The sequence below is a fragment of the Crinia signifera genome, chromosome 6, assembly GCF_055691185.1.
Source record: "Crinia signifera chromosome 6, ASM5569118v1, whole genome shotgun sequence".
NCBI lineage: Eukaryota > Metazoa > Chordata > Amphibia > Anura > Myobatrachidae > Crinia > Crinia signifera.
The window spans coordinates 966398-990053 of record NC_139222.1 but is presented as its reverse complement, the minus strand read 5'-3'; the positions used below and the strand labels follow the sequence as shown (position 1 = coordinate 990053).

The window sequence follows — 23656 nt, the reverse complement described above, 5'->3', positions numbered from 1 at the left end:
GAACTGTATATATACAGTGTGCGGAAAATAATACACGCACCCCGTCTACTCATAACTACGCTACTTAAAGGGGGCTCAATACACCGATTGCCATGAAGAGAAAAGTACTGTATATATAGTATGCGGAAATTAATACACGCAACCGTCTACTTAGAACTACGCTGCTTAAAGGGCCACAATGCAACATGTTGCTGTATGACAATTGCATAGACATTACATATGCAAGGCAAGCATTATAACGTGATGTTTTGAAATGTGACTCACAAAGCATACACGAACTCCAACAGATACCAGCTGACAACACTCATCATTGGAATGACAGGTGCACACATTTCACGATGTAGCCCACAATGCTCCACAACCTGTGTATATACATATACGGGTGATTGATCAGGTGCATTGAGACCTGCGTAATTTAAGCGGCAATTATCGGCGGGAAATATCGGCGTAAATTTGCATCTACCTTGCGGGGAAAAATATACGCCCCCTTGTTCGTGGCGGGAGATTAACATATAAATATTCAGTCAGATGCAGCCCACAATTGCTGCAAACATGTCTGACTCTGACGATTCAGCAGCAGAGGACGCTCTGCAGAGAGCACAAGCAGAATCCCTGCTTGAAGCATTACAGAAGAGGGAACAGGAGCGGAGAAGGAGGGCCCAAGAGAGGAGTCGCCTGCAAGATCAAGCGGGCCCCTCAGTAACAGGCCCTGGTGAACCTCCACCAGCTCCACAAGGGCCAAGCAACCAGCCAGAACAAGAGGTTGCATCTCTCCAAACAGGTGTGACCCAGCAGGTGCATGGTGAGAGAACTGGGGCCACCAGAAAACGTGCTGCAACATCTAGGGTGATGACTGAGCAGGATACCACCACCAGAAGGAGAAACCCTGCATTTGTAGAGGCCGAAATGCGAATTCTAGTGCCCAGGGCACGCGAATGGATTGAATTGGCAACCAGGAAGCCGGGTGCCAGTGCAAGGAGAAACCTTTGGGACAAGATCACAGAGGAAGTGAACCAGGTGTCACCAGTGGTCAGAACTTGGGACGCGGTGAAGAAAAGGTTAGTGTGTTTGTCAGGTCAATTTTTCAGCAGTCTCCAGCAGGAACTGAGGCCCTTATTCTAGTTCACTCTTTCTGCCCAAATATTTCTTAGATGGACAAAACCATGTGCACTGCAGGTGAGGCAGGTGTTACTTGTGCAGAGATAATCAGATTTGGGTGGGGTTTTACACCTGCCTCACCTGCAGTGCACATGGTTTTGTCCATCAAAGAAATATTTGGCCACACATGGCAAAAAAACATAAGATCACCCACACTAGGAAATGTCACGTAGCTAGGGGTACCACATAGTCCCTTTAATTCCGGACACATATTAATTACACAGGTTCTGTGGCTGGCTGACTTCAAGACTCCACTTCACCTAATTTTAAACTGCCACAGAACCTGTGGAAGTAACATGTGTCCGGAATTAAAGGGACTAGGTGGTAACCCTACACGTAGCACAGTGGTGCACATATCTCATGGTGATATTTGTATTTTTAAACTTGTAGGTGGACTGACTTCAAAAGTGCCCTGAAGAGGAAGATGACTGACCGGTACAACCACAGCATGTCCACCGGGAGCGGTCCTATGCCTGACCATTTGGAGTATACCCCCCTGGAGCTGGACTCCTGTGACGTCATCGATGTGGGGGAGATCAGGGGGATCTCCAATATGGACAGTGAGCTCCCGGCGGAGGTCTTTGCTGCTGCTTTTGATGGTAAGTCACAGTAATGCATTGTATTTAGAAAGATATTTTTTATTGCGTATGTGATGGTGACATTGTTTTCAATTCTTATCCTAGCAGAAGCAGAAAGTCAGGATGTACCGGCAGCATCTTCCTCTGCAGAGCCACAGGTGGAGCAGGTGGTCCAGCCTCCACCAAGACGTCGCCCCCAGCCCCAGCCACAGGAGACATTGAGTGAGAGCCTGTTGGTGACGCTGGACAGGATCGAGCAGCAAGGGGTGGATGCTGCGATCCGTCAGCAGCAGGTGGCGGATTTTCTGGCGGAGTGGAAGGCCACAAACCAGCTGCAGGTTGAGGCGTTGAACCGCATTAATGAAACTCTGGCGGCTGGCATGCTAAGCATTGGCCAACACCTCGGCCGCCAGAATGAACTTCTTGCGGAGCAGCTGTCCACCGCCAGGTCCCTAAGGGACAATCCCCCATCTGCTGCCCCACCCCAAGCTGCTCCCCAACCTTCCACCTCGGCTGACCCTCCTGTGTCGACTAGGGGAAGACGCCGAAAGCCAGCTGAGCCAAAGGCCCCTGTCCCCAAGGCCCCATCTAAAAGGGGCAAAAAAGGGCCCAAATGAGACCTGGTTCACTTCCTCTGTGGTTGGAGGCCAAAGGTTTAAATTGCACTGGACATCCGCTTCCTGAGTTGCCCATCGATACATTTGCGTGCCATGGGCATGAAAGTTCGTATTTTGACCTCTACAAATGCAGGATATTTTTTTTTGGTGGTGTGTATCTTGCTTAGTATTCACCCTGGTTGTTGCAGTACGTATTCTGGTGTCCCCATTTCTTTCACCATTGCATTTGCAGGGTAACACATGTTTGGAGATATGCAACCTCTTGTTCTGGCTGTTTTATTATTTGTGTGTCTATTTTATTTGTTTATTTGATTTCTCACATTAAAGTGTCAAGCTGTGATGCTGAACAGCAAATAAATTTATTTTACAAATTAAAACAAAATTGTGGTATGTGTCATTTCTTGTGTGAAACAAATACTACATTTATGTGTACTTACTGACCAGGGTATTTTTGAACATTTGTTGAAGTGTGGTCGAAGTTTCCCATGTGTAACCCTCTCCATGGCCATTCCCATGTTCCTATCCAACTTTTCCCTGCTAATTAGTTTGTGTCAGCACATGTGCAGAGCAACTTAATAGGTGAGAAAGCAGTTTGTGTGCAGGTGAGGTAGCTCCTACAGTAGTAGGTAAAAGCAGGTCCAGAACAATGCTTTCCTCATGGAGTGGGTGAGGCAGACAAATAAGGGTGAAAAGGTAAATTTGTGTAGGAATGCATATGTGTCCTCCCTAAAAAAAGATGTGTGAATGGGCCAAACATGATAAATTAGCTTGTGAACAAACATGCATAACTTTTAAAATATATATGATTTGACAGTGTCATAAGCAGATGTAGGAATCCTTTGTTAGAGAGATGAGAGTGCAATAATGTGATTGGTGGCATCTTACATCCAGAGTGTAGTGAAATCCAAATCATAGCAGATGAGATAGTGGTACAGGTCATAATTTTGGGTACTATACAAAGATTGTGTGGAAAATAGTGGTCATGGGCTTCAAACATTGCTGAAACATCCTTTGTAGGTGTTAGATGTGGTTTATGTTATTGTATCCTAAATACAAAACCTATGTTAGTATTAGAGCGAACACGTTGACACATGTCGACTTGTTTAGATTGAGTGTGCTACTGCGTAAAGTCTATGAAAGCACGTAGTGAATGTGTCTGTTTAGCAAATACCTACCTTAGCGTATAAAAAGATTCTTACCTTAAATTAAACAAACCTTTAAATGTCGAGAAGTATAGAAAGATAAGCTTCCAATGTGTTTGCGTGCTGCATGTGTGGCTTGCAGGCAGTGAAATCATGGTTTGGAGTTAATAGACTGCAGCATTGCTTATTACATTCAGGTGTATGTGTTTGAGTAGTAATCAGCGTTAATTAGCCAACTCAGGCGCACGCTGGCATGCGGTATCTGTAGGGGTGGTTTTAGCTGGCGGTTGGCGGCCGCCTGTTTGGTGTCCGAAACGAACGGTGCCTTAGTCGATCGTGCGGTAGTAGCACCGCTCATTTTTGGTGCACACCCCCGTGTACGCCCATATTTACGCCCATTTTCCCTCATTATTTCGGCCGCTCCCATCAACACGCCCCTATGCCGCCCCATTACCCGTACGCTCGCGTACAGGTTTTTCGCACGTTGAGACACCGGCCGTAAGCGTTGTGGAGTGTTCGCGCCGGCGCATTAGCGTATCTGCACATGCGCAGATCGTAAAAAACCCCGGGACGTACGCGTACGGCCCGGACGCTCCAACCAGAATAAGGCCCCTTATCACAGAGCCAAGGGAGAAGAGGGAAGGGCCGTCGTTTTCTTGCTATCCATTACTGGCATAAGAAGAAGACAGATGTGCACAGACGGCTATTAAAAGATACCTTTATGTGCACATAGGGCACTTCCACTAGGTCAGTGTGGTGGCAAGAGTCCCCTCTGGAACATTTGATAGAACCATAAGAAAACCTTTGGTACCCCAGATAGGACAGCGCTGGTTATTTCTACTATACTGTATTGTGTTGTATATTGTTTCGGAGTCTGGTAGTCTCCTAAGTAGAAGTTCCAGCTGCAGTCAATTTGTGGCGCAGTTGTTGTTTGGTGGAACATATATTTTTTGCATTCAGTGCTCAGACACAGCCTGCAGCAATTCCCTTTTAGCGGGTACTCGTCTTCATAGCAATCCATGTTCCGCAGCGTTCTGTTGTGGGCGACATGGTTATCCGGTTCCTCTGGGATATAAAGTCCAACCAGAACCGTCACAGCCGCCAGCACGCACACACCCCCGGCTGCATGCCCAGAGACCTCAGTACAGTCAGGGGCGGGCACCGGAAGCCGCTACTAGTGTAATATTCCATGATATACGTCTGCTGGCTCCGGGGACTGCGGGGTTCTGATGCGCGATGTGCCCAGCCCGCACCGTCACCTGACACAGTAACCGTGTAACACTGAATGTTCAGCCTCGTGTAGGAAACCATGTTATTACCAGGCCTGGCCATCCTGTTGGGAACTACACATCCCAGCATGCTTTGCCACAGTTCTAGTGTTACAAACTAGCAATATGGTGGCAATGCATGCTGGGACTTACAGTACTTACAGTATTCAGACAAATGGTAATTATGGATCCCTCACAGCTATCTGTTCTATTATACATATATATATATATATATATATATATATATATATATATATATATATATATATATATAATGCTGTTACTATACAGAGAGGCGAGGTAATTGCGTCACAAGGCAAACAGGAAATGTAATCACCAGGCAATGACGTCACGTACACAATGGTATCACCACCGTGACCTGGAGGAGCGGGGACTGCAGCCTGTGTCCCCTCCTCATCATTATTATATCCCCTCACCCGGAGGCCGCCATACTCCACTTCCGGCCTGTGCGGTCCAAGTAACTTCCGGGATGTGCGTTCCAGGATACTTCCGGTCTGTGTGACCAACCACCGGAAGTATCATGACGTCACCTGTAGAGTGCGCTTTCTTTGTGGATTTTTAGGAACCGGTACCAGCTACAGGTAATAGACGAGGATCAGCATGTAGTGTCCTACTATACAGGGGAGCAGCATGTGGTGTCCTACTGTACAGGGGGAGCGGCCTGTGGTGTCCTACTATACAGGGGGAGCAGCATGTGGTGTCCTACTATACAGGGGAGCAGCATGTGGTGTCCTACTGTACAGGGGGAGCGGCCTGTGGTGTCCTACTATACAGGGGGAGCAGCATGTGGTGTCCTACTATACAGGGGAGCAGCATGTGGTGTCCTACTGTACAGGGGGAGCGGCCTGTGGTGTCCTACTATACAGGGGGAGCAGCATGTGGTGTCCTACTATACAGGGGAGCAGCATGTAGTGTCCTACTATACAGGGGAGCAGCATGTGGTGTCCTACTGTACAGGGGGAGCGGCCTGTGGTGTCCTACTATACAGGGGGAGCAGCATGTGGTGTCCTACTATACAGGGGGAGCGGCCTGTGGTGTCCTACTCTACAGGGGGGGAGCAGCCTGTGGTGTCATACTATACGGGGGAGCAGCATGTAGTGTCCTACTATACAGGGGAGCAGCATGTGGTGTCCTACTGTACAGGGGAGCGGCCTGTGGTGTCCTGCTGTACAGGGGGAGCAGCATGTGGTGTTCTACTATACAGGGGGAGCAGCATGTGGTGTTCTACTATACAGGGGGAGCAGCATGTGGTGTCCTACTATACAGGGGGAGCGGCCTGTGGTGTCCTACTATACAGGGGGAGCAGCTTGTACTAGTGTCCTACTGTACAGGGGGAGCGGCATGTGGTGTCCTACTGTACAGGGGGAGCAGCCTGTGGTGTCCTACTATACAGGGGGAGCAGCATGTGGTGTCCTACTATACAGGGGGAGCGGCCTGTGGTGTCCTACTATACAGGGGGAGCAGCTTGTACTAGTGTCCTACTGTACAGGGGGAGCGGCATGTACTAGTGTCCTACTGTACAGGGGGAGCGGCATGTACTAGTGTCCTACTGTACAGGGGGAGCGGCATGTACTAGTGTCCTACTGTACAGGGGGAGCGGCATGTGGTGTCCTACTATACAGGGGAGCCGCATGTGGTTTCCTAGTGTACAGGGGGAGCAGCATGTAGTGTCCTACTGTACAGGGGGAGCAGCATATAGTGTCCTACTGTACAGGGGGAGCAGCATATAGTGTCCTACTGTACAGGGGGACCAGCATGTGGTGTCCTACTATACAAGGGGAACAGCTTCTGGTTTCCTCCTATACAGGTGGAGCAGCCTGGGGTGTCCTACTATACAGGAGGAATAGCATGTAGTGTCCTACTGTACAGGGGGAGTGGCCTGTGGTGTCCTACTGTACAGGGGGAGCAGCATGTGGTGTCCTACTGTACAGGGGGAGCAGCATGTGGTGTCCTACTATACAGGGGGAGCAGCATGTGGTGTCCTACTATACAGGGGGAGCGGCCTGTGGTGTCCTACTGTACAGGGGGAGCGGCATGTACTAGTGTCCTACTGTACAGGGGGAGCAGCATGTGGTATCCTACTATACAGGGGGAACAGCATGTAGTGTCCTACTATACAGGGGGAGCAGGCTGTGGTATCCTGTTATTAATATACAGGGGGAGCAGCCTGTGGTGCCCTGTTATTATTGTTGTTGTTATTATAATACAGTGGGAGCAGCCTGCAGTGTCCTCCTGTTATTATACAGGGCGAGCAGCCTGTGGTGTCTTGTTGTTATTATTATACACTGGGAGTAGACTGTGGTGTGCTGTTGTTATTATTATTATTATTATTATACAGGGGGAGCAGCCTGTGGTGTCCTGTTATTATTATACAGGGGGATCAGACTGTGGTGTCCTGTTATTATTATACTGGGAGAGCATCCTGTGGTGTCCTGTTGTTGTTGTTGTTATTATACAGGAGGAGCAGCCTGTGGTGTCCTGTTGTTGTTATTATTATTATTATTATACAGGAGGAGCAGCCTGTGGTGTCCTATTATTTTTACACAGGGGGAGCAGCCTGTGGTGTCCTGTTATTATTATTATTATACAGGGAGAGCAGCCTGTGGTGTCTTGTTGTTGTTGTTGTTGTTATTATTATTATTATACAGGGGGAGCAGCCTGTGGTGTCTTGTTGTTGTTGTTGTTATTATACAGGAGGAGCAGCCTGCGGTGTCCTGTTACTATTGTTATACAGGGGGAGCAGCCTGTGGTGTCCTGTCATTATTATTATTCAGTGGAAGTGGCCAGTTGTGTCCTGTCATTATTAACCCCTTCCTGACAGAGCTAGTTTTTGCGTTCCTGACAGAGCCATTTTTTTCAAATCTGACATGTCTCACTTAAGTGGGGATAACTTTTTTTTGCTTTTACTTATCCCAGTGATTTTGAGATTGTTTTTTCGTGACACATTGTACTTCAAATTAGTGGTAAATTTGGGTCGATACAGTCTGTGTTTTTTTGTGAAAAATACCAAAATGTCGTGAAAAAATGGAAAATTTAGCGATTTGCAAAATGTTAAATTTTCTGCTTGTGAGACAAATAATCATACCACTCAAAATAGTTAATAACTAACATAGACCATATGTCTACTTTATGTTTCCATCATTATTTCAACTTCCTTTTAATTTTTTTGGACACTAGGAGGCTTACAATATGAATAGCAAATTCTCAAATTTTCAAGAAAATTTCAAACACTGATTTTTTTAGGGACCAGTTCAGTTCTGATGTGACTTTGAGGGACTTGTATGTGAGACACCCCCATAAATGATGCCATTTCAAAAACTGCACCCCTCACAGTATTCAAAACAGCATTTTGGAAGTTTGTTAACCCTTTAGGTGTTTCACAGGAATTAAAACAAAGTGTAGGTGAAATTTCAAAATTTCATTTTTTTTGCAGAGTTTCAATTTTAATACATTTTTCTAACGAATACAGTAGATTTTACTAGAGAAATGTGACTAAAAATTGATTCCCCCAATTCTTTTGTTTTCATAAATATCCTATATGTGGCCCTAGTGTGCACGGTGACCAAACCACAGGCTTCATAATAGAAGGAGCACCTACTTGATTTTGGAGCCTCCTTTTTATGAGATTATTTTTTAGGCACCATGTAGGTTTCTAGGCACCATAAGATGCTAAAAGTTAGGAACCCCCCCACAAGTGACCCCATTTTGCAAACTACACCCTTCAGGGAATTCATCTAGGGGTATAGTGTACATTTCAAACCCCCAGGGGTTTCACCAATTGTGGTACAACTGGGCAGTGAAAATAAAAAAAATTAATTTTTCATTTTCACAGCTCAGTTGTATCAAAATTGGTGAAACCCCGGGGGGTTTGAAATGTACACTATACCCCTTGATGAATTCCCTGAAGGGTGTAGTTTGCAAAATGGGGTCACTTGTGGGGGGGTTCCACTGTATGGGTGTTTCGGGGGTCATTCAACCAGAATCTGTGCTGCAAAATCCAAAAATCACTCCTTCCCTTCTGAGTCCAGCCATGCACCCAACTGGTATTTTTTGGTCACACATGAGGCATTGCCGTACTCGGGAGAAATTGGGGCACAGATTTTGGGGTGCTTTGTCTCCTTCATTCCTTGTGAAAATGAAAAATTTTGAGCCAGATCTGCATTTTTGTGTAAAAAAATGTAATTTTTTACACAAAAATGCAGTTCTGGCTCAAAATTTTTTATTTTCACAAGGAATGAAGGAGACAAAGCACCCCAAAATCTGTGCCCCAATTTCTCCCGAGTACGGCAATGCCTCACGTGTGACCAAAAAATACCAGTTGGGTGCATGGCAGGACTCAGAAGGGAAGGAGTGATTTTTGGTGGCGGAATGAATGGTGGGTGCTATGTCGCATTAGCAAGACCCCCGAAGCACCAATACAGTGGAACCCCCCCACAAGTGACCCCATTTTAGTCACCAGCTTTGGGAGGGGGGCTGGCGCTGCGGCTGGCGGGGGGGTGGGAGGGGTGCTGGCGCTGCGGCAGCCGGGTGGGTGGGAGGGAGGGGGGCTGCCGGGTGGGAGGGGGGGGGGGGGGGGGGGCTGGCGATCGGTGGGGTATATACACACACACACACACACACACACACACACACATATATATATATATATATATATATATATATATATGTGTGTATATATGTATATATATATATATTTATATATATACATATATATACACACACACATATATATATATATATATATATGTGTGTGTGTATGTGTATATATATATATATATATATATATATATATATATACATATATTTTCAGTGCATATATTTTATTGTACACCTTTTTCAGCAGCTTGATGCTGCTGCTGCTGCTGCGGGGGGGAGGGGGGAGGAGGGCAGCGCTGCGTGCGCTCCAGACGCTCCGGGGGAGCCGTTGGAGCCGCTGCTGCTGCCGGGTGAGTGCCCGGCGGGTGCGAGGGGTGGGCTGCACATCGGTGGTGATCGGTGCTGTACCTGACAGCACCGATCACCACCGATCCCTGTGTTACCGAGCGGCTTAGCCGCCGGTAACACAGGAAACGCTGTGAATGGCTGTTCAGATTTGAACAGCCAATCACAGCGATCGCCGACCGGGGGGGGCACCCCTGCCCCCCCTGGGCGGCGAGGGGGGATGTCTGCTGTCAGGGACAGCAGACATCACCTAACTGTCACTGCGTCTCTAGACGCAGTGACAGTTAGAAGTCATGACGTACATGTACGTCAAATGTCGGGAAGTACTTCCCGACCATGACGTACATGTACGTCAAATGTCGGGAAGGGGTTAATATACAGGGGGAGCAGCATGTGGTGTCCAGGCCATGAGCACAGTAACCTATTACCAATACAGCATTGTGTGACTGGCACTGGGGTGTCTTATGTGTGACCAGGGCTGTGTGACATGGGGGATAGAGGAGGACTCAGTGCTTCATATCTATGTTACATGTGTGCTCTGTGCTGTGTATTATAATTATTATACTTACTCCTAGACCACTGAGCTGTGAGGATCCAGAGAGTTTACTACACGTCACGTGAGGATGAGACGCGTCACTGATTCCCTGAGGATGGAGACGGACGGGAGTCACATGTCTGAGAGGATACTAAGTCTCACCCTGGAGATCATCTACCTGCTGACCGGGGAGGTGACAGTGACATCACTTATTTCTATAGTAATAATACAGGAACGTGACCGGGGAGGTGACAGTGACATCACTTATATCTATAGTAATAATACAGGGACGTGACCGGGGAGGTGACAGTGACATCACTTATATCTATAGTAATAATACAGGGATGTGACCGTGACATCACTTATATCTATAGTAATAATACAGGGATGTGACCGGGCAGGTGACAGTGACATCACTTATATCTATAGTAATAATACAGGGACGTGACCGGGGAGGTGACAGTGACATCACTTATATCTATAGTAATAATACAGGGAGGTGACCGGGGAGGTGACAGTGACATCACTTATATCTATAGTAATAATACAGGGACATGACAGGGGAGGTGACAGTGACATCACTTATATCTATAGTAATATTACAGGGACGTGACAGTGACATCACTTATATCTATAGTAATAATACAGGGATGTGACCGGGGAGGTGACAGTGACATCACTTATATCTATAGTAATAATACAGGGACGTGACCGGGGAGGTGACAGTGACATCACTTATATCTATAGTAATAATACAGGGACGTGACAGTGACATCACTTATATCTATAGTAATAATACAGGGACGTGACCGGGGAGGTGACAGTGACATCACATATATCTATAGTAATAATACAGGGACGTGACTGGGGAGGTGACAGTGACGTCACTTATATCTATAGTAATAATACAGGGACGTGACCGGGGAGGTGACAGTGACATCACTTATATCTATAGTAATAATACAGGGACGTGACTGGGGAGGTGACAGTGACGTCACTTATATCTATAGTAATAATACAGGGACGTGACCGGGGAGGTGACAGTGACATCACTTATACCTATAGTAATAATACAGGGACGTGACCGATGAGGTGACAGTGACATCACTTATATCTATAGTAGTAATACAATGATGTAACCGGGGAGGTGACAGTGACATCACTTATCTCTATAGTAATAATACAGGGACGTGACCGGGGAGGGGGCAGTGACATCACTTATATCTATAGTAATAATACAGGGATGTGACCGGGGAGGTGACAGTGACATCACTTATATCTATAGTAATACAGGGATGTGACCGGGGAGGTGACAGTGACATCACTTATATCTATAGTAATAATACAATGATGTAACCGGGGAGGTGACAGTGACATCACTTATCTCTATAGTAATAATACAGGGAGGTGACCGGGGAGGTGACAGTGACATCACTTATATCTATAGTAATAACACAGGGATGTGACCGGGGAGGTGACAGTGACATCACTTATATCTATAGTAATAATACAGGGACATGACCGGGGAGGGGGCAGTGACATCACTTATATCTATAGTAATAATACAGGGACATGACCGGGGAGGGGGCAGTGACATCACTTATATCTATAGTAATAATACAGGGATGTGACCGGGGAGGTGACAGTGACATCATTTATATCTATAGTAATACAGGGACGTGACCAGGGAGGTGACAGTGACATCACTTATATCTATAGTAATAATACAGGGAGGTGACCGGGGAGGTGACCGTGACATCACTTATATCTATAGTAATAATACAGGGAGGTGACAGTGACATCACTTATATCTATAGTAATACAGGGATGTTACCGGGGAGGTGACAGTGACATCACTTATATCTATAGTAATAATACAGGGACGTGACCGGGTAGGTGACGGTGACATCACTTATATCTATAGTAATAATACAGGGAGGTGACCGGGGAGGTGACAGTGACATCACTTATATCTATAGTAATAATACAGGGACTTGACCGGGGAGGTGACAGTGACATCACTTATATATATATAGTAATAATACAGGGATGTGACCGGGGAGGTGACAATGACATCACTTATATCTATAGTAATAATACAGGGAGGTGACAGTGACATCACTTATATCTATAGTAATAATACAGGGAGGTGACATCACTTATATCTATAGTAATAATACAGGGACGTGTCCGGGGAGGTGACATCACTTATATCTATAGTAATAATACAGGGAGGTGACCAAGGAGGTGACAGTGACATCACTTATATCTATTGTAATAATACAGGGACGTGACCGAGGAGGTGACAGTGACATCACTTATATCTATAGTAATAATACAGGGAGGTGACCGGTGAGGTGACAGTGACATCACTTATATCTATAGTAATAATACAGGGAGGTGACCGGGGAGGTGACAGTGACATCACTTATATCTATAGTAATAATACAGTGACGTGCCGGAGAGGTGCCAGTGACATCACTTATATCTATTGTAATAATACAGGGAGGTGACCGGGGAGGTGACAGTGACATCACTTATATCTATAGTAATAATACAGGGACGTAACCGGGAGGTGAGGGGGATCTGGGATTGTATATAATGATATTTGATGTCTCCCCCAATACACAGGATTACACAGTAGTGAAGAAGACATCCGGTGAGTGTGAGACACCCAGCAGCCATCCCCGTGTGTCAGGAGGACTGAGCAGGACCCAGAGCCCCATCACGGTGCCTCCACCTCACTCACTGATACATGAGAGGCACAATGACCAGAAGATCCTGGAACTCACCAACAAGATCATTCAGCTGCTGACTGGAGAGGTGACTGCTGGGAATGGGACATTATACAGTAACACCGGGGGATGTGACCGGAGAGGTGACTGCTGGGAATGGGACGTTATACAGTAACACCGGGGGATGTGACCGGAGAGGTGACTGCTGGGAATGGGACGTTATACAGTAACAACGGGGGATGTGACCGGAGAGGTGACTGCTGGGAATGGGACGTTATACAGTAACACTGGGGGTTGTGACCGGAGAGGTGACTGCTGGGAATGGGTGTTATACAGTAACACCGGGGGATGTGACCGGAGAGGTGACTGCTGGGAATGGGACGTTACACAGTAACACCGGGGGTGTGACCGGAGAGGTGACTGCTGGGAATGGGACGTTATACAGTAACACCGGGGAGGTGACTGCTGGGAATGGGACGTTATACAGTAACACCAGGGGATGAGACCGGAGAGGTGACTGCTGGGAATGGGTGTTATACAGTAACACCGGGGGATGTGACCGGAGAGGTGACTGCTGGGAATGGGACGTTATACAGTAACACCGGGGAGGTGACTGCTGGGAATGGGACGTTATACAGTAACACCAGGGGATGAGACCGGAGAGGTGACTGCTGGGAATGGGACGTTATACAGTAACACCGGGGGATGTGACCGGAGAGGTGACTGCTGGGAATGGGATGTTATACAGTAACACCGGGGATGTGACCGGAGAGGTGACTGCTGGGAATGGGACGTTATACAGTAACAGCGGAAATGTGACCGGAGAGGTGACTGCTGGGAATGGGACGTTATACAGTAACACCGGGGGATGTGACCGGAGAGGTGACTGCTGGGAATGGGACGTTATACAGTAACACCGGGGGATGTGACCGGAGAGGTGACTGCTGGGAATGGGACGTTATACAGTAACACCGGGGGATGTGACCGGAGAGGTGACTGCTGGGAATGGGACATTATACAGTAACACCGGGGGATGGGACAGGAGAGGTGACTGCTGGGAATGGGACATTATACAGTAACACCGGGGGATGTGACCGGAGAGGTGACTGCTGGGAATGGGACGTTATACAGTAACACCGGGGGATGTGACCGGAGAGGTGACTGCTGGGAATGGGACATTATACAGTAACACCGGGGGATGGGACAGGAGAGGTGACTGCTGGGAATGGGACGTTATACAGTAACACCGGGGGATGTGACCGGAGAGGTGACTGCTGGGAATGGGACGTTCTACAGTAACACCGGGGGATGTGACCGGAGAGGTGACTGCTGGGAATGGGACGTTATACATTAACACCGGGGGGTTGTGACCGGAGAGGTGACAGCTGGGAATGGGACATTATACAGTAACACCGGGGGATGGGACAGGAGAGGTGACTGCTGGGAATGGGACGTTATACAGTAACACCGGGGGATGTGACCGGAGAGGTGACTGCTGGGAATGGGACCTTATACAGTAACACCGGGGGGATGTGACCGGAGAGGTGACTGCTGGGAATGGGACGTTATACAGTAACACCGGGGGATGTGAACGGAGAGGTGACTGCTGGGAATGGGACGTTATACAGTAACACCGGGGATGTGACCGGAGAGGTGACTGCTGGGAATGGGACGTTATACAGTATCACCGGGGGATGTGACCGGAGAGGTGACTGCTGGGAATGGGACGTTATACAGTAACACCGGGGGATATGTCTGGGTGATGACTGTATCATTGTGTGTGTCAGGTGCCTATAAGGTGTCAGGATGTCACTGTCTATCTCTCCATGCAGGAGGGGGAGTATATAGAGGAACACAGGGGTCTGTACAAGGACGTGATGATGGAGAATCACCGGCCCCTCACATCACTGAGTAAGAAGAGACATTTATTGTACAGGGGAGAGCAGGTATGGGGGTCCCCTATATACACCCAGTATCTGATAATCACATATATACCATGTCCTCAGTCACTGTGTGTCTCCTACAGATGGGCCCAGTAACAGGAATACCCCAGAGAGATGTCCCCATCCTCTGTATTCCCAGGATAATCACATATATACCATGTCCTCAGTCACTGTGTGTCTCCTACAGATGGCGCCAGTAACAGGAATACCCCAGAGAGATGTCCCCGTCCTCTGTATTCCCAGGATAATCACATATATACAAAGTCCTCAGTCACTGCGTGTCTCCTACAGATGGGCACAGTAACAGGAATACCCCAGAGAGATGTCCCCGTCCTCTGTATTCCCAGGATAATCACATATATACAATGTCCTCAGTCATTGTGTGTCTCCTACAGATGGGCCAGTAACAGGAATACCCCAGAGAGATGTCCCCGTCCTCTGTATTCCCAGGATAATCACATATATACCATGTCCTCAGTCACTGCGTGTCTCCTACAGATGGGGCCAGTAACAGGAATACCCCAGATAGATGTCCCCGTCCTCTGTATTCCCAGGATAATCACATATATATCATGTCCTCAGTCACTGCGTGTCTCCTACAGATGGGCCCAGTAACAGGAATACCCCAGAGAGATGTCCCCGTCCTCTGTATTCCCAGGATAATCACATATATACCATGTACTAAGTCACTGCGTGTCTCCTACAGATGGGCCCAGTAACAGAGATACCCCAGAGAGATGTCCCCGTCCTCTGTATTCCCAGGATAATCACATATATACAATGTCCTCAGTCATTGTGTGTCTCCTACAGATGGGCCAGTAACAGGAATACCCCAGAGAGATGTCCCCATCCTCTGTATTCCCAGGATAATCACATATATACAATGTACTCAGTCACTGCGTGTCTCCTACAGATGGGCACAGTAACAGAGATACCCCAGAGAGATGTCCCCGTCCTCTGTATACCCAGGATAATCACATATATACCATGTCCTCAGTCACTGCGTGTCTCCTACAGATGGGCCCAGTAACAGGAATACCCCAGAGAGATGTCCCCGTCCTCTGTATTCCCAGGATAATCACATATATACCATGTACTCAGTCACTGTGTGTCTCCTACAGATGGCCCAGTAACAGGAATACCCCAGAGATGTCCCCGTCCTCTGTATTCCCAGGATAATCACATATATACCATGTACTCAGTCACTGCGTGTCTCCTACAGATAGGCCCAGTAACAGAAATACCCCAGAGAGATGTCCCCGTCCTCTGTATTCCCAGGATAATCACATATATACCATGTCCTCAGTCACTGCGTGTCTCCTACAGATGGGCCCAGTAACAGGAATACCCCAGAGAGATGTCCCCATCCTCTGTATTCCCAGGATAATCACATATATACCATGTACTCAGTCACTGCGTGTCTCCTACAGATGGGCCCAGTAACAGAGATACCCCAGAGAGATGTCCCCATCCTCTGTATTCCCAGGATAATCACAAATATACCATGTACTCAGTCACTGCGTGTCTCCTACAGATGGGCCCAGTAACAGGAATACCCCAGAGAGATGTCCCTGTCCTCTGTATTCCCAGGATTTTACAGAGGAGAATCACAGGACCGCACAGGAGGATCAGGTAGGTGGGATTTAGGGTGTCGCCAATATACCACAGTGACTGTGACTATATGATCTGTACAGAAGCTGTGTGTCTTATACACTGATATTATACTGTTTAATGTTATTGTCTTCATTTATCAAGATAGAAGATACAGAGGGAGAAGAAGAGACTTATGTGACCGATATGAAGGCAGAAGATACAGAGGGAGAAGAAGAGACGTATGTGACTGATATGAAGACAGAAGATACAGAGGGAGAAGAAGAGACGTATGTGACTGATATGAAGGCAGAAGATACAGAGGGAGAAGAAGAGACGTATGTGAATGATATGAAGGCAGAAGATACAGAGGGAGAAGAAGAGACATATGTGACTGATATGAAGGCAGAAGATACAGAGGGAGAAGAAGAGACTTATGTGACTGATATGAAGGCAGAAGATACAGAGGGAGAAGAAGAGACGTATGTGACTGATATGAAGGAAGAAGATACAGAGGGAGAAGAAGAGACGTATGTGACTGATATGAAGGCAGAAGACACAGAGGGAGGAGAAAAGACATATGTGACTGATATGAAGGCAGAAGGTACAGAGGGAGAAGAAGAGACGTATGTGACTGATATGAAGGCAGAAGACACAGAGGGAGGAGAAAAGACTTATATAAGGAGGGATCAGCAGTGTAAGGAGGAGGAAATCCCTACAGATATCAGCACAGGTGAGTAATAAATACATATTACAGAAAATAATCAACTTTTCTCCTTGCTCAGTCACTACAGCAATCTCTTATCCTACACCCTCCTATGTAAGTACAGACTAATGAGGGAAATGTATCTGCCCAGTGGGGTTGTCAGGAGCCATCAGCCTCTATTATACTCCTGGTCTCACCCTCACTTCATGTCACTGTGTGTTACCAGCCCAGAGATCTGACCAGTCTCCTCCCCGCACTCTCTGGTGTATCTCATACATCAGCAGCCATCAGCCCCTATTATACTCCTGCTCTCCCCCTCACATCATGTCACTGTGTGTTACCAGCCCAGAGATCTGACCAGTCTCCTCCCCGCACTCTCTGGTGTATCTCCTACATCAGGTGCCATCAGCCCCTATTATACTCCTGCTCTCCCCCTCACATCATGTCACTGTGTGTTACCAGCCCAGAGATCTGACCAGTCTCCTCCCCGCACTCTCTGGTGTATCTCATACATCAGCAGCCATCAGCCCCTATTATACCCCTGCTCTCCCCTCACATCATGTCACTGTGTGCTACCAGCCCAGAGATCTGACCAGTCTCCTCCCCACACTCTCTGGTGTATCTCATACATCAGGAGCCATCAGCCCCTATTATACTCCTGCTCTCCCCCTCACATCATGTCACTGTGTGTTACCAGCCCAGAGATCTGACCAGTCTCCTCCCCGCACTCTCTGGTGTATCTCATACATCAGCAGCCATCAGCCCCTATTATACTCCTGCTCTCCCCCTCACATCATGTCACTGTGTGTTACCAGCCCAGAGATCTGACCAGTCTCCTCCCCACACTCTCTGGTGTATCTCATACATCAGCAGCCATCAGCCCCTATTATACTCCTGCTCTCCCCCTCACATCATGTCACTGTGTTACCAGCCCAGAGATCTGACCAGTCTCCTCCCGCACTCTCTGGTGTATCTCATACATCAGGAGCCATCAGCCCCTATTATACTCCTGCTCTCCCCTCACATCATGTCACTGTGTGTTACCAGCCCAGAGATCTGACCAGTCTCCTCCCCACACTCTCTGGTATATCTCATACATCAGCAGCCATCAGCCCCTATTATACTTCTGCTCTCCCCTCACATCATGTCACTGTATGTTACCAGCCCAGAGATCTGACCAGTCTCCTCCCCGCACTCTCTGGTGTATCTCATACATCAGGAGCCATCAGCCCCTATTATACTCCTGCTCTCCCCCTCACATCATGTCACTGTGTGTTACCAGCCCAGAGATCTGACCAGTCTCCTCCCCGCACTCTCTGGTGTATCTCATACATCAGGAGCCATCAGCCCCTATTATACTCCTGCTCTCCCCCTCACATCATGTCACTGTTTGTTACCAGTCCAGAGATCTGACCAGTCTCCTCCCCGCACTCTCTGGTGTATCTCATACATCAGGAGCCATCAGCCCCTATTATACTCCTGCTCTCCCCCTCACATCATGTCACTGTGTGTTACCAGCCCAGAGATCTGACCAGTCTCCTCCCCGCGCTCTCTGGTGTATCCCATACATCAGGAGCCATCATCCCCTATTATACTCCTGCTCTCCCCTCACATCATGTCACTGTGTGTTACCAGCCCAGAGATCTGACCAGTCTCCTCCCCGCACTCTCTGGTGTATCTCATACATCAGCAGCCATCAGCCCCTATTATACTCCTGCTCTCCCCCTCACATCATGTCACTGTGTGTTACCAGCCCAGAGATCTGACCAGTCTCCTCCCCGCACTCTCTGGTGTATCTCATACATCAGGAGCCATCAGCCCCTATTATACTCCTGCTCTCCCCCTCACATCATGTCACTGTGTGTTACCATCCCAGAGATCTGACCAGTCTCCTCCCCGCACTCTATGGTGTATCTCATACATCAGGAGCCATCAGCCCCTATTATACTCCTGCTCTCTCCCTCACATCATGTCACTGTGTGTTACCAGCCCAGAGATCTGACCAGTCTCCTCCCCGCACTCTCTGGTGTATCTCATACATCAGCAGACATCAGACCCTATTATACTCCTGCTCTCTCCCTCACATCATGTCACTGTGTGTCACCAGCCCAGAGATCTGACCAGTCTCCTCCCCGCACTCTCTGGTGTATCTCATACATCAGGTGCCATCAGCCCCTATTATACTCCTGCTCTCCCCCTCACATCATGTCACTGTGTGTTACCAGCCCAGAGATCTGACCAGTCTCCTCCCCGCACTCTCTGGTGTATCTCATACATCAGGTGCCATCAGCCCCTATTATACTCCTGCTCCCCCTCACATCATGTCACTGTGTGTTACCAGCCCAGAGATCTGACCAGTCTCTTCCCCGCACTCTCTGGTGTATCTCATACATCAGGAGCTATCAGCCCCTATTATACTCCTGCTCCCCCCCTCACATCATGTCACTGTGTGTTACCAGCCCAGAGATCTGACCAGTCTCCTCCCCGCACTCTCTGATGTATCTCATACATCAGGAGCCATCAGCCCCTATTATACCCCTGCTCTCCCCTCACATCATGTCACTGTGTGTTACCAGCCCAGAGATCTGACCAGTCTCCTCCCCGCACTCTCTGGTGTACTAGGAAATGTAAAAAATATGTATAGGACCCCATAGAACAAGTAAATCTTTTTTTTAAGATTCTGTCATTTCCCTGAGCTGGGTTACCTCTGCTGGGATGGTCTACTCAGGGAATGGTGTCTTCTCGTGCCCTCTGGACAGGTCTGTGGCACTGCACTTCCTCTGGCAGCAGGGAGGAGTCGGGTGATTGTGGTGTTTGCTGCGTGCAGCCATGTTGCTGTTGAGCAGCTGGCCCTATGAGAGACCGATTCTGGGCTTGATGCTCTGCACCAATCACAGTCCTTCTGTAGGTATAAAGCTGGTCTCCCAATTCAGGAAGTTGCCTGAAAAACGATAGGCCTTTCTTTCTCCAGGTTGATGTGTTTAATGTGGGTGTTGGTGCTGTGCTCTCCCAAACCACCGATGATGGGAAACCACATCCTTGTGCGTTCTTATCCTGCTGAGAAGAATTATTCCATTGGTGATCAAGAGCTTTTGGCAATCAAATATCTATCATGGTTATGAGTTTTGTGAACCCAGCGTGTGTGTGAAGTCTGTGCGAGAGGGTGGAAACAGGTGAAGAGACAGAGAGCAATCCCTGACTGGGAATCGAACCCTGGCTTCAGCAGAGAGAGCCGTATCCTGACCATTGGATCACCAGGGAGTTGGTATTGAAAGCAGAATAATGAATGTATAGTTGTATGACTGAATTGTACAGGTTATTAGTGTTCTATGGATGAGACAAGATATTGAATAGGACTGTACCGGACTGGACGACTGGAATGAATAGGAGTGGACTGGTTGGATACAGGATATGACTGTAGGCCAGAATGATTCAACAGGAGTACTGGACCGGATGTCAGGAGGTGCACAGGTGCTGGTAGCTGGAGGTGCACAGGTGCTGGTAGCTGGAGGTGCACAGGTGCTGGTAGCAGAAGGTGCACAGGTGCTGGTAGCAGAAGGTGCACAGGTGCTGGTAGCAGGAGGTGCACAGGTGCTGGTAGCAGGAGGTGCACAGGTGTTGGTAGCAGGAGGTGCACAGGTGCTGGTAGCAGGAGGTGCACAGGTGCTGGTAGCAGGAGGTGCACAGGTGCTGGTAGCAGGAGGTGCACAGGTGCTGGTAGCAGGAGGTGCACAGGTGCTGGAGGTGCACAGGTGCTGGAGGTGCACAGGTGCTGGAGGTGCACAGGTGCTGGAGGTGCACAGGTGCTGGTAGTGCACAGGTGCTGGTAGCTGGAGGTGCACAGGTGCTGGTAGCAGGAGGTGCACAGGTGCTGGTAGCAGGAGGTGCACAGGTGCTGGTAGCAGGAGGTGCACAGGTGCTGGTAGCAGGAGGTGCACAGGTGCTGGTAGCAGGAGGTGCACAGGTGCTGGTAGCTGGAGGTGCACAGGTGCTGGTAGCTGGAGGTGCACAGGTGCTGGTAGCTGGAGGTGCACAGGTGCTGGTAGCTGGAGGTGCACAGGTGCTGGTAGCTGGAGGTGCACAGGTGCTGGTAGCAGGAGGTGCACAGGTGCTGGTAGCTGGAGGTGCACAGGTGCTGGTAGCAGGAGGTGCACAGGTGCTGGTAGCAGGAGGTGCACAGGTGCTGGTAGCTGGAGGTTGATAACGCTTAGATTTGTTTGATAACGATTAGATATGATTGATAACCCAAACTTGTATATATTTACTTTTTCTCTTTCAATGGTCCTGGTGACACAGCTCAACACTGGGATGTAGGAGGGTCCGAAGGAGCCAGGCACCTATCCTAAAGTTTTAGAGGGTAGGCTCCTCCCCTACTGCATCCCTGGACTCTTCAGTTCGTGTTAGGTGCCCACTGGAGTGGGTGCTATTCTAAAGGGCTGCTGGAGCAGCCGAAGAATTAGAGTAGTTAGGGGATTTTTATTGTTTTATTAACTTTCACCCTAGCTAGGTAGGCACAGTGTGAGGATTCTCATAGTGAATCCTCACACTGCTAGCGCAGCAGGAGCTGACAGAAGCGCGTCCTGTCAGCTCACTGTGCACAGGGGAGACACTGTCTGGTCTCCCTGTGCAGCGCTTATAGCCTTTTCTAAAAGGCTGCCTGGGCTCCGGAGTATCCTGAAACCGGCTCCACGTTTAGGTGGGGATCATGGGGGACAGGCGCTCCGTGATGGCGGCGGCCATTTTATGCGGAGCTTACACGCTGAGCTCCTAGATGAGAGGACAGCAGCGTTGTGACAGGCATGTTCCAAGTGATCCCCATTTGAGGGGGAGACACTGGAACTAGGAAATCCTACCTAAGGAGCGGCTTGCTGGGGGTGGTTGGCGCCAAAAGGTCACGGACCCCGCAGCAGCAGGGACCTGTGGTCTCTTCCTTCACTCTGACTTTGGCGCCTTTCAGAACGCTTGCAGCGGAGCTGAGCTGGCTTACTGATCCTGGCAGAGTGACTTGGATTTCCTGGGCATCGCTTCCCCGCAGTTGAAACCAACAGACAGATAAGTGACTGGGTGCATTGCTCTGTATAAACGCTTGTACATTGTTTGCACTGTGTATACTGATAGATATACATTATCACTTGCATCATGTCTGAGCATCAGGCTGTGGTTTTGGGGGAGGGAGCCCTTAATGCACTGAGCGCGTGCAATGTTTGCACACAAAAGTTTGTCCCTGAGCAGATGGCCAAGGGGGGCTTATGTATTACTTGCGCTGATGTGAGACCCATGGGCAGTGAACCCCATAGGGCAGAGCAGATGGAACCTGCGTGGGCCAGGGCCCTAGGCAGGTCAGTAAACGCTTTGGTGCAGCTTCTGGACAGGCAGAGTGATGGGCTGGTAGAATCACAGAGACCTATGCCATCATCTCAGCAGTCGTCTGGCTCCTTGCCTCTTACCCAGGCAGATCCTGCACTTATCCAGGTGATGCAGGATACTGCAAAAGGGATTAACAGGTTCAGTGAAATGCTGGACAAAATGGATGATGTGGCAGGGACCCCTAGAAGGTCTTATGCTTTAACTACTGTGGTAGATGAAGAGGAAGGAGAATATACTGACATCCCCTGGGATCAGGGTGATGATTTGGAAGAGAACTCTGCTGCTGGTATAGAGGATCTCATTGTAGCTGTGAAGCAGGCTTTAAAGCTGTCTGTGGAGGATAAGACTCCTGTTAAAGGTGTTTTTAAGCGACAGCGAAAAGAGGCTGTTACTTTTCCTTCAGATGAGGGGTTACAGGAATTATTAGAAGGGGCTTGGAAGACTCCTGATAAGAGGCTTCAGATGCCTAAGCGATTCCTTACTCTGTACCCCATGCCAGAGTCTCATGCGGAGCTCTGGGAAAAGGTCCCAGTTGTGGACGCTTCAGTGGCACGTTTGTCCAAGGCTACTGTATTGCCAGTACAGGGCGGTGCAGCTTTTAAAGATTCTGTGGATAAAAAGCTGGAGGGAAACCTCAAAGCTATCTTTGAAGGGGTGGGGTTTACCTTACGGCCCCTTATTGCTTCAGCCGGGGTCTCTAAGGCCATGATAGAGTGGGCTGGTGAATTATGCACCATGCTGCAGGCTGACCCTGGAGCATTACTGCTTGCAGAAAAGATTAAGGCAGCGGCAGAATATGCAGTGGAAGCAGAGGAGGAAGCTATTAAAATGGCAACCAGAGTGTCCACAGTCTCCATTAATGCCAGGAGAGTGCTTTGGCTTAAAGCCTGGGAAGCAGACAATGAGTCCAAGAAGGCTCTGGAAACATTAGCCTTCAAAGGAAAGGTACTCTTTGGTACCGAATTAGAGGAGATTATAAAACAGGCCACGGGCGGCAAAAGTACATTCCTGCCGGCCTCCTCAGCAAAGCAGACGTCCAGATTTTCTGCTTTTAA

General features: G+C 48.5%; 1 protein-coding gene across 3 annotated transcripts in view; it reads left to right on the top strand.

Annotated features, from left to right (window-relative positions):
• The first annotated feature begins 5251 nt into the window (after positions 1–5251).
• LOC146009808 (uncharacterized) overlaps positions 5252–23656 on the top strand; it is a 44135-nt gene continuing 25730 nt past the window's right edge. For 2 of the 3 annotated variants that reach the window (XM_083150296.1, XM_083150294.1), the window contains exons 1-6: positions 5252–5365; positions 10301–10453; positions 12892–13083; positions 14828–14906; positions 16473–16570; positions 16694–17261. In XM_083150296.1, coding sequence (XP_083006422.1) covers positions 10349–10453; positions 12892–13083; positions 14828–14906; positions 16473–16570; positions 16694–17261 — 1042 coding nt within the window. In that variant the 5' untranslated portion in view covers positions 5252–5365; positions 10301–10348. Of the gene's footprint in view, positions 5366–10172; positions 10454–12891; positions 13084–14827; positions 14907–16472; positions 16571–16693; positions 17262–23656 lie in introns of those variants that run through there. The other variant, XM_083150295.1, reaches the window with a different exon arrangement.